Raw genomic sequence first — 13,793 nt, forward strand, 5'->3', positions numbered from 1 at the left:
CTGGTCCCACTGGAAGCACCAGGTCGGGCTTTTGGCCTGGGACCACATGGCTGCCCTGGTGCGGGAAGCCAACCACGGGCTGCAACTGGCTGCAGCAGGGATTGCCGGCCATGGGGTTGGGGAATGGCCGCTTTTCCCCACCCCCGTGCTCAGCTTTTCCCCAGGCTCCTTCCCAACGCAGGGAAAAACAGCATCTCGCCCACCCTGTGGCTGGCACCCCGCGCTGCAGCTGCTCGCAGCCTGTGCAGGGCTGTCCAGAGCAGGGACAGGCAGCCCCACGTGGGCTGCGAGCAGCTGCAGTGTGAGGCGCCGGCCACAGGGCAGGCAAGGGGCCGCTTCCCCACCCCCATGCTCAGCACCAGCTTATAACCCAGCCCTGCTACCAGCCTGGGCCCTGCGTGGCTCCAGGCTTGCCCCGTAGGGGCTGTGTGTGGCGACTGCAGCTGTGGCCCCCTGCTTGCCATGCCAGGCAGTGTTTCCCATTGTTGCCTCTGGGTTGCCCTGCATGTGAGCTCTGGGCAGGAAGCAGCAGCCAACACTGCCTGGCGCAGCAAGTGGGGGGGCTGCAGCTGCCGCCGCCACGTGCAGCCCTGACGAGCAAGTCCGGAGCCGGTGCAGGGCCCAGGCTGGCAGTGGGGCCGGGTTACAAGCTGGTCCTGAGTGTGGGAAAAAGTGGCCCCCTCACTTGTCCTGTGGCTAGCGCCCCACACTGCAGCCACTTGTAGCCCGCACGGGGCTGCCTGTTCCTGCTCCAGACAGCCCTGCGTGGGCTGTGAGCGCTGGCCATGGGGTGGGTGAGGGGCCACTTTTCCCCGCACTCCGCACCAGCTTCTTCCCTGCCAGAGAGCTGGGGGTCGGGGCTGTGCGCTGCCCCCTGCCTGTACTGCGGGAGTGGGTAGAGAGCCAGTGGGAGCACGGGGCCCACACCAGTGCCCCAGGGCCAGTGCCAGTGGGGGCCAGAGCAGGGTGGCAGGAGCACAGGGTCCCAGCCAGCAGGCTCTATGGAGCCGGGCCAGCTCCCCTCTCTCCCTGCTGGTGCAGCCCAGCCCAGCTCCACAGACCCCTGCCAGCCTTTGCCCTACTTTGGGCCCCATTGGTGCTGACCCTGGGACATTGGTCCCAAGATGGTAACCAGGGAGCGGGACTCCTGTCAAGGGGCAGGGCTCCCTATGCAGCCCTCGACAGCCTGGCAAAACTGGGTAAGCGGCTCTCTGCCTGAAATAATTGCCTGCCCCTGGACTAGAGTAACTAACCCTGAAGTATAATTCCCTTGCCTCAGACAACAACCTTTCAAAAAAGTAAAAAAAGTCCCCATAGATGCAGGAATGTTTAAATCTTTGCTCTATGTCATATGACATGTTCTGAGTCATGCTGAATTTTCCTTTGTATCTTTAGGTTGTTGGTAGGTTTCCACTTGATTTTTAACTTTAATTTTCAGACAGCTTTGCCTTTCTTCCCCTCCCTTTCTCTCGTTTTGTACAAAAATATTTTATTACTATCAAAAGAAGGAAATAGAAAATTACAATTTCTCTGTCATTTGGAGAAATAAAACAAGTGCTATTCCTTTGAAAGTCCACAGTTGAATTACAAACCTGCTACAGTAATATAAAAAAACCCGGACTGAAGACTGCCACTGCAACATAATAAGCACTTACTTAGCAATTTATTCAAGTCTGCACATGCACGTCTTAGAAAATAAGGAGGAATGCAATAATTGTAATATGGTATAACCAGCTAATTGGAATAATCAAAACTTGTCATGCACTTTTATATGCAATTTCCATTCCCCCGGCACTTCTCTTCACTCTTATATAAAACCAAGGCAATAAGTCTTCTTTACTCCCATTTAAAACTGTTTTTAAACTGATACTGACCAAGGAAATATCCCTTAAGTCTTTGACCCAGCTCCCTTCATTGGTCCAACCCACAGAACAAATGTCAAGGTACCTTCATTTCTCAGTTTCTCTCAAAATTTTCCTTGATCACACCCTTTTTTCCAAAGCAATGAACAAGTTTGATACAAATAGCACATTAGCTTTGTAAGCAAACACAGAAGACAACACAACCCTAGTGGTTTATAAACTGCCTTAGAACCCTACAGGTCTAACTCCATTCCCTTTCCTAGTGAAGGGGAGGGGAAACTTCAATCAGAGTGAAGTTAGGCTGGTACGAAATACTTTTGAAAATTCCAGTGCAGGACATTTTAAAACTCTAGGTGTAAATAAAAACTTAAAGAAATGGAGCATAGCTGTAAAAAGAGCAGGAACTCTATTAGAACTAGCTAAAAAGGCAAGATAAATGCATTAGGAAGCATCCAACATCTTTCCCAACTATGCTGCTGGTCCAACAATGGATATCACAAAAACCCATGCCTTTTGTTATATTTCATGAACCATCATGACTATACCTGATCTCACACCTAAAATGCAAATAAGCCAAGACAGAATCAGTCACCTTATTTCAGTAAACAAACAAACAAAAAATAATACTGTAAATCATATCAAAACTTGAACAAATTGCTAAATATATAGAAATGTAACGCCCAAGACTATGGCATTGTGGAATCTGGAGATGTAACTTTTCCCAATTCCCCCCACCTTTCTAAAATAGGCAAGTAATCTAATGCAAATGAGGAATCTAATTCACCAAGCAAGTTGATGCTTAAAGTTGATTAAAAAAACATTATAGAAACACACTTACATTGTAAAACACTAAGTCCTTGAACTACTTAGAGCACATGTTAGCCATTTAAAAAAATGTAAAGGTATTTATATTAGCTACATGTAAAGTAAGGGCAAGTTCAACAATTAAACTGCTATTGCTTATGAAAACAGTATATATCAGTGGTTCTTAATCTTTTTTAAACTCAAAGCAACCTTTGACAGACTAAAGGATCCCCCTTGGAAAGTACTACCTCTTGGTTTTCACTCTATTTTTGAACACAGAAAAATAATAGACAAAGTCTTCTGTTGCAAAGAACTCGGGAAAACCACAACAGGAAAGAATCTTTTTAACACTATGGATTCCTATTTGGAATCTCTGGGCTTATCTTGTGAATCATGTTTGTATGCCAAATGGTGCTAACATTGCATGACTCTCCATAGCACCCTAGTTAAGAGACACTGGCCCACACACTTGCCCCACAGTTCCTCTCCATAAATGCTACTTCTACCAGGCTAATATCCTGTCATTCTTTGCACTAGTTTCACATTTTTATTATTATTAATTTTAGTATTTTTTACAGGGCACTAAGTTAAAAATAGCTGTCTAATTCCATTTAAAATCTGACCCACCAAATCCTAAAATGACCTTTGATTATAAAGTCACAGAAACATAAACTTTAAATAACATTCTACACAAGTTGCACAGAAAATTTCCCATTTAACTGCTTAGCCCCTGAACATTTAAATGTGTTCATTCTTGGTCTCAGCTCTTTTTCACAACTAATTTAAGCACCAGTTAAACATTACCATCAAATTGTTTAATAATACTCTAAACTTCAGAGTGAACTTGTAAGCACATCTAACTGCAATTCTGAAGGCATATTAGGAGTGATGAAATTTAGCTTTTTAATTGACCAAAAAAAAAAAAAAAATCTACAAGCAAACCCACAAGCTGTTTCACCAGGAAGAAGCCTTTCAGGCCCACAAATAGCTACCATATTAAATTATGTAGGAAAAATCCACAGGACTTCAGACTGTATTGCTGTTATGCAATAACAAAGCTGCATATGTGCCAACAAAGTATTTTTAGATTATTTTATCTCCATTTCCTTCCTCCTACATTACCTGTGACATCTTGAATGGTTGTTTGTAGTTTCATATGGTTCTTCTACCTCATATACATGTGTTCTATGGTATTCTACACTGCTGGAGTTCTGCCATTCAAAACATGGACTTTTAACATAACCTGCAGCAAAAGGTAGGTTCTCATACTCTGGGATATCTTCATAGTGAGGCACATTTCCATATTCTGGTGCACAATTGCTTGCTGGACAATTTGAGCATGTTTGAGATAACTGCTCCACAGAGAATATTTGCTCATCTAAAGACGCTGTCCTTTGACTACTTGCTGTCTCATGCTGACTCCTGTGTCTATGTCTTTTCTTTTGTGATGCTGGGCTGCCCGTTTCTACAGAATGTGCCTTAGCAGATTTAGTTTTCCTTTCATTTGCTGTGAATGTTACATTCTGGCTGTTTCCAACCCTGTTCCCTTCCCCCATAGAAAGGCTGGATATAGCACCATCCAGGGACTGACTTCCTTTGGACAAAAATTTATGGAAGTCACTTTTCATAATGCAAACTGACAGTTTCATATTGAGGAACTTCTTCAAAGAATTTTTCTTCTGAGGGTCTTTGGAAGGCTTATGTATTCTGTCCATATCCACAGAGGACAGAGATTTGGCTCTGGGCTTAGTCACAGCAGTTGGAAGTTCGTAGCCTGTGGCAATATTGGCCATTTTTAATGACTCTGGATTGCCTGAAAAAGGCAGAATAGGACGAGGTAATTTCCAGACCGGTTTCTCTGAAGCACGTTTGGGTACATCACAGGAAGATGACAGGTCTTGTTCTTTGGCTGATGTGTGCCTTATGCAAGTTCCTTCTAGAACGCTTTCAAATTTTTTGTCTTCACTAGAAACGTAAGAACTTTTCTCAATAAGCTCCTCTGACGCAGCTTTCTTCAGCAGTCCAGCAGCGGGTAAACTGTGTCTTTGTGGCTTTTTCGGAGCAATCCTCGGTGAACTTTCATCTTTTACATTAATCTCTCTATCTTCTGTTTTTTGTGCAGAAATATCAAGGCTATTGGAGGCTGAAAAGTGTTGATTGCAAGCCAATTTGAGTTGCTTAGGCAAACTCATGGACAGGGTATTAGTCCTTATAAAATTAGTCCTTTTGTCTATAGCAGCCAGCATACTAGAATCATCTGTTATTTTATCTGCAGGATTTATTAAATTAAGGTCCTTGTCTAAGGAATGTCCAACATTTTCTACCAGGTTAGAAGTTTCATGCAGAACCTGAGGAACAAGATTTTGTGAAGCTAACTCTTCAGTGTCAGTAGGTTCCTTCCCTGGATGCACTCTCTCAGATTTATCAGCCTGATGTACATTGTCCAGATGATCATTATATGAAACACTCTGACTAATAACATTTATTTTTGCAGTTTTCTTAAAGTTGTGTTCAGGAGGGCCAAAGGAATTACCCTCTGAACACACTGGTTCTCTTGTTCCTTCTCCTATCGCATCTATGCCATCTTGACGTACAAGACATGCAGCCCGTGTTTTTCTTGGTTTTGGAACTGGAAGCACTTTTAAGCTAGGCGTCAAACATATCTCTGGGGAAGATGCATGTTTATCACCATCTGTTTTCATACCAACTCCACCCGAAAGTGCGATATTACTATTTACTTTGACATTCTCCAGGTTTTCTTGGTCCATCGGGCAAGAGAAATTGTAGTTGTTTTGAGTCAAATGAGGACAGGTTTCAGTCATTTGAAACTCATCAGCAGCTCTCTTATTGTGGTTATTTTGTTGTTTACCTGTGGCTTCTTCGCACTCAGAAGATTGTACAAGATCCGTAATTTCTATTCTAACTTCACTGTTATTGCCTCTTTCAAGTTTATCTGTATACCTGTGCCTCAAAGGACTGGTATTAGGAAATACACTTTGTGTCAAAACATCTTTAAGTTTCTCTTCCAGGAAACTGGCCTTTAAAACTACATGATTTCTATTTGCCAGTTTTTCACTCTGTGCCCTGTTTCTCATAGGCGATGCATTTTGTTCACCCAGTTTGATGTTCTCTAAATGTTCCAATTGTTCAAGTGTTATCTGAGTTTTACATGTACTTTCACCATTCCCAAGCTTATGAAGGCATTCAAAATTGCATGAAGACACTGGTATGATGTAAGTAGTATTTCTGGTATCTTCTCCTGGGGCTCCATTCTTATAGTTTAGGTGATCTAGAGTTTCAGAAGAATCTCCTTTGTGCTCTTCTAAGCTTTTGGTGCTTTTTCTTAAAGATGATGGAGGCCTCACTTCTGGAATGGACGAGCTCTTGAGAACCTTTGGTTTTGGTGCTATCGCTGGTTTCGTTTTCCTTGTTGTTTGCATAACACCAGAAAGTCCAATATCTGGCTTAGGGGCAACAGGGGGGGGAGGTGTTGCTTTGTGTCCTAGCACAGATTTTGGTTTGGGGGCCACTGGTGGCTTCTTGATTTCTAAAAGAGACAAAAAAACAAAGGTTAAATCATAGGAAGCCTACAAAAAGAAAATCTAATCTTGCATCACCACTGTGCAGGAGGTTACTAAAATAATTTCCCACTATATCCAAGACTCTTATCTGTCTTGATGTATGAAAGGCAATTTATATAAGGCAATTGCAATGCTTCCCGTTTAGTGCACATTCTCTACACACCACATCACTTAATCATCCCTGTTATTTAGCATGTATCACCATGTGGAGGCTTGGAGTCCTTCACCACATGGAGGCCTGGAATATTCCTTATACATTTTTAAGGGAAGTCTCAGATAGTTTGATCCAGTGTGGCCTCTACACTGATTTTGGGGCCAAGGAAATTGCAATACTTTTACAGAAATATGTGCTCCTTAATTTTTGAATGATTAAGTATAATCTCTACCTCTACTCCAGAAAAGCGAGGAGTATGACTAAGTGCTACGAGATAGACAACTTATACAGACTCACTCAGATGCAAGGATTTCTATAAAGCCTGGCTGCTGATCTGAGAGCAACAGAAGCAACATCTCTGCCACAGAAAGTTAAGTTTTTCCTGGACAGTGAATCACTAATCTAAATGAAGACTGACTCCATTCAACTCCAGAAAACAGTACTCCTTCCCACAACAAGTAATTTCATTAGTTTCACAAGCAAGGCTCAATAGGCAAGTCAGATACCAAGCAAACTCAGGGAAGGCACAGAGGCGATAACCTAAGGAATTTCTAGGGGAGTGTACAAGGTTCAGAAGGTACAGCTCAATGTACCCAGGCCAACATCCAGAAATAGAACAGCCACCATGATCTAGAAAGGATGCGTTATGTTCCTTCTCCTGCGTGAAGACAGAAACTTCCAGTACATAAAGTGCAATTTGATGAGAAAAAGAGAAAAGGATACAAGGTCTGAAAAAGGCAGTTTGGAACACAATGTAGCAACAGAGTTCTTCAGCAATGAGATTTTGGCATCAGCATTTTGGATCCAGATGGAGAATTAGCTGATTTTAAGAGAGCAAGAGTGGAAGAGACAGAAGTGGAACCATGTATCAAAGCAGAGAGAAGCAGGAGACATTCTACACCACTGGAAACAAAACATCCCGTGACCACAGAAATTTACTTTCTTTGATATGGCTGCTGCAAAACCTATCGGAAAACTCAATAGAAAGAAACGTGTGCTAAGGGACATACTCAAGGTTGGATATTCAGCCAAACCCTTGAGAAGGTCAAACACAAACAAAGAGTGAAAGAGACCATCTTCACCAGGGACTCCTCATAAAAGAGCACATTAAGAAAGCATTCTATAGGGGACAAAGTAATACCAAGACTGAGTCTGGCTGTTCTGGAGCAACAGCAACATGTTGCTGACAGACTGGTTACAAGTAAAAGGATTGCAGACAAGCATCCATTGCATGTGTTACATACAGGCTTAAGTCATACTGCCTAAGAAGATATTTCAGAAGATTTCCAAAAGCTGAAGGAGTCCTAAAGAAAGAAAAGAACTTTTGGTCATCTCAGGAATCATGCCTGTGACTAGAATGAGATGCAAACAGCACAAGATACTGAAGCTAAATTAATTTACTCTGTTAAAAAGTTTTGATTTGTAGAATACTAGAGGCCACCTGTAGGGAAAGGAAGATATACAACTTGGATCATTTCCACCCCAACAGTAGGAAAACCAACATTCTGAGTAGCAGATGACATACAGCAGCCTGAAGGAATTTAAACAAGCATCAACAAGGGAGGATGCTAAGGGAGCAGAACATAATATGCAAGCTCAAACATAAAACACAAGGCTTGAGGTAGAAGAAATGTAAAAAAGAATGTGAATAAAATAATTTTGGATGCTTAAAATACCACTGCTAGAGGTGTAAATAAAGAACAAAATTAAACATAAAATGACAAATGCACACTAAAACCTATTGGGAATGATGCATATTACTGAAATGTTAAAGTAGCTGGATACAACTATATGGGAAAGAGTGGGAAGAGGAGACAGGTAAGATGTACTCTACATTGAGCAACCTACCTGTTTTAAAATTAGTAACTATTTGGGGTGGAGGAGGGAGGAGGTAGGACTGGAAACTTTCATGGATCAGTTAACTAATGGGTAAATCCCAAGATGGGATACAGATGAATATCTGACATACATCTCCATTTCTGACAAGGGCTGCATACAAGCATTACATAGCTACTGGAAGAATCACAGTTTTCCTTGTAGACACCTTGAGTGGACAAATGTCCACATTGTTGTCCCATGAAAATCTCCTAGAAGCTGCTTCTACCTCATTGGAATTGAGTTAATTTTCCCCTGGAACCGCCAGCTCTGGTCTGGAAGAGACTAACGCATGTACACTTAACCTTCCAGTTGCAGCTGCAGTGCCATCCTCTAGCATCTCAACATGCATTGCTCTAGGCCCCTCTGCCTTCCTCCCCACTCCAGGGAGAAGTTGTGACTTGGGCTGCACTCTGTTTCAAATGAGCATGGACCAAACCCCTCCCTCTGATTACTCTGGGACAAGGAAAGCCAGCCCCTTTTATCAGCCCTGCACTGCACTCCAGGACTTCAGGAAGACACAGGGTGCCAAGGCAGCTGTGTCCCCTTGCATGTGATCCAGAAACCCAGACCCACCCTTATTATACCTGACTCCGGCTTGACTTTGCCCCAGTTTTGACATTTGGCACACCTGCAACTGACCAGAGAAATACAAACCTCTTCTTTTCATCTTGCCTTCTCACAATACACGCTTCACACATTCTGTGTGTCCATTCACATGAAGGGCTCAATTCTGCTACCTTTCTCTGGAGAGAAAAGGGTAGCAGAACCTCACTTAAGTAATTTATCACAAGCCCGCAAACTACTCTTGGGCTAGAGTACTACTAATCACAAGCAGGAGTACAAAAATTGACACCAAACAAAGACCCCACTATAAACTGTCCAGCTCCTACAGGCTAGATAGAAAAATAAACTATTGCTATACCAATATTCCTTGGAAGCGCTCCAAAATCTTTATGATGGGAGCTAATATGATACCAAGACAGAGTCCAAATTGTTTGGAATGATTTTAATGATTTGGAACAAAGGTCATTCTAGTCTGATCACTGTCTTGAATCAATTACTTTAAAATTATAAGTCTCCAGTAACAGCTCGGCATCTAAAAACCACACACTACACTCACAAAAACCGTCCGAGTTCAGGACCTTGTTTCCTGCTAGTTGTTTTTTATTATTATTATGAATTTGTTCTGTTTTATACATATGCAGAGGCTGTGATATTTCAGGTGTCACAATGTTAAAAGTAAACAAAAAGGGAAATGAGTCATGACTTCCCAGAAGATAATACACGTAGCTTTTAAAATGCAAGGAAAAAACAACAGTTTAAGTCAACGAATTTTAGAAAACAACCTAAACAAATTAAAAGGAATGTTTTCCCAAACAAAGGAAAACCTTAATTTAAAACTGAAGTTTGTTTTATGATTTACTGAAGAAAAACAAGAGTTGGGAAAAACTTTAGACTGAATACAAGAGAGATAAACAAATAATGTCTTTAAACTTGATATTGTGGAAATAAAGCTGAGTAAATATAACGTGACTTGACATGTTATAGGGTTAAACAGGCAGTAAACCCTGTAGGCCTCATTTTTTTCAGTCTTTAAGAGTAATGCAGTTTGATAGGAAAAGTCATTCTGATTTTGTTGATTTAGTTTCTGCTGTGTTTGTCCCCCTGAATTACAATTTATGCTAAAACACACACTATACATTCTTTCACTGATGTAACCAAACTAAATCTCAGTTCCAGATTTCCCTTCCGCTGCATAGGATCCATATACCACTTACTCTTTGCTGAAAAAAATGCCACAAACCAACGTATCTTCTTTTTCTCCCTTTTAAAATAAAGCCTACTTTTCAATATTGTAATATTATTCGAGGCAGGGACTGAGTGATCAAAGGCAACTGTGCATTTATCAGGATCATATATGTGCTTTTTAAGAAAGCAATGAGAGCCCACAGCTATAAAACAGAAGCTAAGTTTTAACATAAGCACTGTAAAAAGCAAACTATTGGTTTTAACTAATTCTCAATAATCCATTCATTAAATAGCTCCTTTAATTCTGAACAAGCCCAAAGGGCTTTATAAACAAACTAGTATATAACCATATATGGATTGCTTCGCTGTCTCACTGAAATACAGCCAACTCTTTATGTTGATGAATTTTACTATAAAGTACTTCAAAATATGTTAATACAGGAAAGAAAAAATAGCAAATTGATATTGCACTGAGTATTTAAGAAGGCAGATGTGAGTTTTAACACTGGGCTTCTGGCTGAATTAACTGCTTTATTCTGGCAAAAGCTGCCAGTTCTAATGACCGCAAGTGGTTAGAACCTCTGTTTTATAGCTTTCTCCATAATGTAGCTCCCTCCACCAGCACAGTGCCTCATTCAGAACTAGTTCAGAAGGAAGCATTCTACATACTGAGTCACTTATACTCATTTCCCACATTGCCATTTCAATCTACCCCTTCTACAACTAAAACGTGCCAAACAAATCAATACCTCTAATTCTCTATCAAATATAAATTACAACGATGCCCAAGTTTAAGTTAGGACGAATCCAAAGCAGGATACATTTAGAGTTCAAAGTTTCTTTACACTTTAAACAGTCTTTAATGAGAAATGCTGCTTGTCAGCAGTTGAATGATGCCATGTAAGTTTTAAATTGTAGAAAGCAATTCCGACTAAAATGGCAGCAGAATTTTTTATATTATCTTAACATTCAGGAGTTCATTGGAGTAAAACTGTGCAAAAAATTAAGTAAATAACATGTTTTTATGTGAACAGCAGATTTACAAGTTATGTGTAAATTTTGGCTCCTAGATTTTAAGAGGATGCAGGAATTATAATGCACATAGATATAAACGCTAAGGTTTTTAAAGTTACCTTCTTCCCACTCCTAACTCTGTCTTATCACAATGAGTTAAAGCTCCTCATTTGCACTGTCACAGCTCCTCATTTTGTCTCACATCTCGCTGTTCTGGTTATACATGGTCCCCACATTTTGCATTAATGCTCTCTTTGTCCCTTTCTGTTCACCCAGGGCTCCCTTTAACACCTCTTCCTTCAAAAGCCCTCCATAAACCCTGCATTTTCCAGGAATTCCTTCTTCCTTGTCTTAATCAGTATTTCCTTATGCTCCTCTCTTGTTTTGTGTTTTGCTTGACTTTGGCCCACTAGAAATATCTCCCTAAATGACAGACAATGGCTTTAGTCCTGGAACTGGATTCACATGCACAGGTCCCACATTAACACAGAGCTCAGTCTAAGATGCTTGGAATAAGTGCAATATCAAATTCACTTGAACCTTACTGTTCAAGTTTCAAGCTATTCAACACTTCCTAATAAAGTTATTTTATATTCATATCTGTTGAACTGCAGCAAGCAAACTGCATTACATGGAATACTGCTAAATAATGAGGTCATACTATTCAGTTGTTAAATAGAGATGCTCTGCTTCATCTTTAATGCACCAGCTCTACACTGAGACACCAAAGTGTATCAATTAGAGGAACAATGCATTACAACGTATTTAAAACTTAGGAGAATAGTAAATGGAGCAGAAAGATGAATTCTTATTTATAAAATAGCATTGTTTTCAAGTACTTATGCTCAATTATAGGATTATTAGAAGATGCTAATATGAGGCAATCAAACATTTATTATGTAAAAGTACAATAACTAGTTTAGTGTTATTATTTAAGAATAGGTGTGTATTTTTTTTAAAAAGGAACCCCACTCCAATTAGATCCTGTAACACCATTTTTTTTTTATTCAGGAAATATGCCAAGGTTTTCATTACATTTGACTGCTTCCCCCCCCAAAGTAACATAAAGCAGCAGATCAGCATAATTTAAGTGATTTTATTCAATGGAAAAAAAACAGCTCTCATCCCTGTTGTTCATGCAGGCATAAGAAAGGAAGCCCACTAATCTAACAGATGGGAGAACAAAAGTACTGACAATGCTCCTCTGTGTGAGCAAACAAACAAAAATCTGAGTAACTCCCTCAAACACAGGAAGCTCCCTTGTTTTACACTGAGAATTTGCCTTGAAGCTTTCCTAACCATAAAATTGACAATACTTTTAAAAAAATGAAAAAGAATAATGTAGGTCAGTTTGGACTTTCCAGCTTTCCAGCATTTGCTTTTACACAACAGTGATCGAGCTTGCAAGACCCTTCATGAAGACAGGTACGCTCTTGAAGGAAAACTGATAGATGGCTGCCTATTTCATGCGAATGACTAAGTTATAGGAAGAGGGTTGTTGGTTGTAGCCGTGTTGGTCTAAAGACACAGACAGACAAGGCTCTTTGGATAGATGGGACTCTCCCTATGCCTGAAGAAGCGTGTGTGTACCCAAAAGTTTGCAAAGAGCAATTTTTCCAACTATTTAGTTGGTTTAATAAAAGATATCACATCTCCCTAAAGAACCTCGCCTGCCTCAGCTATATGAAGCAGCAGGTACAGTCCATGTTAAATCTTTACTGGAAGTCCCCAGCGTTCAGCATTGTTTCCTTACAGAAAGGCTGGGGGGGGGGGGGGGGGGCGGCAAGTGACAATAACCAGAGCTCAGCGAGATGCTTTTATGTCACTAAAAATACAGCTGATAAGACTTGCCTGCAGGAGGGCGAAGGACGTTTTTTCAGAGTGAGAAGGGAAGGGAAGGGAAGGGAAGGGCGGGGGAGTGAGGCGTGCTAAGAAACCTCCTAGAGGCCCTTGGGAGAAAGGAGAAATATAAACAGGGAAAAGTCAAAGAATAACAGGGTGACTAAAAAGAGACCTCATCCCGTGGCGCCCTGCTGCTGACCCCGACTAGGAACTCAAAAAGATGGAGCTTTTCTTTTTTTCCCGTCAGCAGAGGAGAGAAGGAGAAGAGGGAGAGGAGTCCGTCGGGGGGGCGCGGTGTCCGGAGCGGCGCGAGGCGGTGGTTGAAACCAACAGCCGGGACAAGCAAGGGGCAGCGCACCCACCCTCCACTCTGAGCCGCCGCCCCACTCCGCTCCCCACTCACTCACCGGCCGAGCTCATGGTGCTCCCCCGCGCCCTACGCCATGACTCCGCTCAGCCCCAACTACCGCTCCGCGCCCCTTCCCACGCCTGCATGCCGTCCCGCAGCTCAGCGCCGACTGAGCCCCCTGCCGCGTACCTCTGCAGCTGGGGCAGCGCAGCGACCCCTCCCGGCCGCGCCCCACCAGCGCAGGCGGGCTGCACCACGCCCCCTTGCTGGCCTCCTCCAATCAGCGAGGCCCAGCTTTGCGTGCGGGCCCTGGCCGGAAGCGGTCGGCCGTGGGGTTTGTCGGGAGTCGTAGTTCGCGCTGCGCTGCTCGTGGGCTGGGCCGGGCCGGACGGGGAGGCGGACTGTGTTTCCCGGCGTGCCTGCGGGGGGTGGCATGGCGGAGAAGGATGACACCGGACTTTGACGAAGAAGTGGTGTTTGAGGTGGGTGCTGGGTTGGCCCCGCCGGACTCGGGCCTGGTTGGGCGGCGGGGGGCGGAGCGGGCCAGGGCATGGGGGCGG

The 13,793-nt window shown here is 42.5% G+C and overlaps 2 protein-coding genes across 3 annotated transcripts in view; one reads left to right on the top strand and one right to left on the bottom strand.

The window, feature by feature from the left end:
• The window catches only part of FGD6 (FYVE, RhoGEF and PH domain containing 6), a 99,475-nt gene extending 86,062 nt beyond the window's left edge, over positions 1-13,413 (bottom strand). The window contains exons 1-2 of the mRNA XM_019545060.1: positions 13,292-13,413; positions 3,789-6,213 (exon numbers count right to left, since the gene is read on the bottom strand). Of these exons, the coding sequence (XP_019400605.1) occupies positions 3,789-6,213; positions 13,292-13,304 (2,438 nt within the window). The 5' untranslated portion in view covers positions 13,305-13,413. The remainder of the gene's footprint in view (positions 1-3,788; positions 6,214-13,291) is intronic.
• A 186-nt stretch (positions 13,414-13,599) lies between these two features.
• VEZT (vezatin, adherens junctions transmembrane protein) overlaps positions 13,600-13,793 on the top strand; it is a 98,392-nt gene continuing 98,198 nt past the window's right edge. For both annotated transcript variants that reach the window (XM_019545061.1, XM_019545063.1), the window contains exon 1: positions 13,600-13,715. In XM_019545061.1, coding sequence (XP_019400606.1) covers positions 13,680-13,715 — 36 coding nt within the window. In that variant the 5' untranslated portion in view covers positions 13,600-13,679. The remainder of the gene's footprint in view (positions 13,716-13,793) is intronic.

This window comes from Crocodylus porosus, unplaced genomic scaffold, assembly GCF_001723895.1.
Source record: "Crocodylus porosus isolate Cpor-Errol unplaced genomic scaffold, CroPor_comp1, whole genome shotgun sequence".
In the NCBI taxonomy this organism is placed as follows: domain Eukaryota; kingdom Metazoa; phylum Chordata; order Crocodylia; family Crocodylidae; genus Crocodylus; species Crocodylus porosus.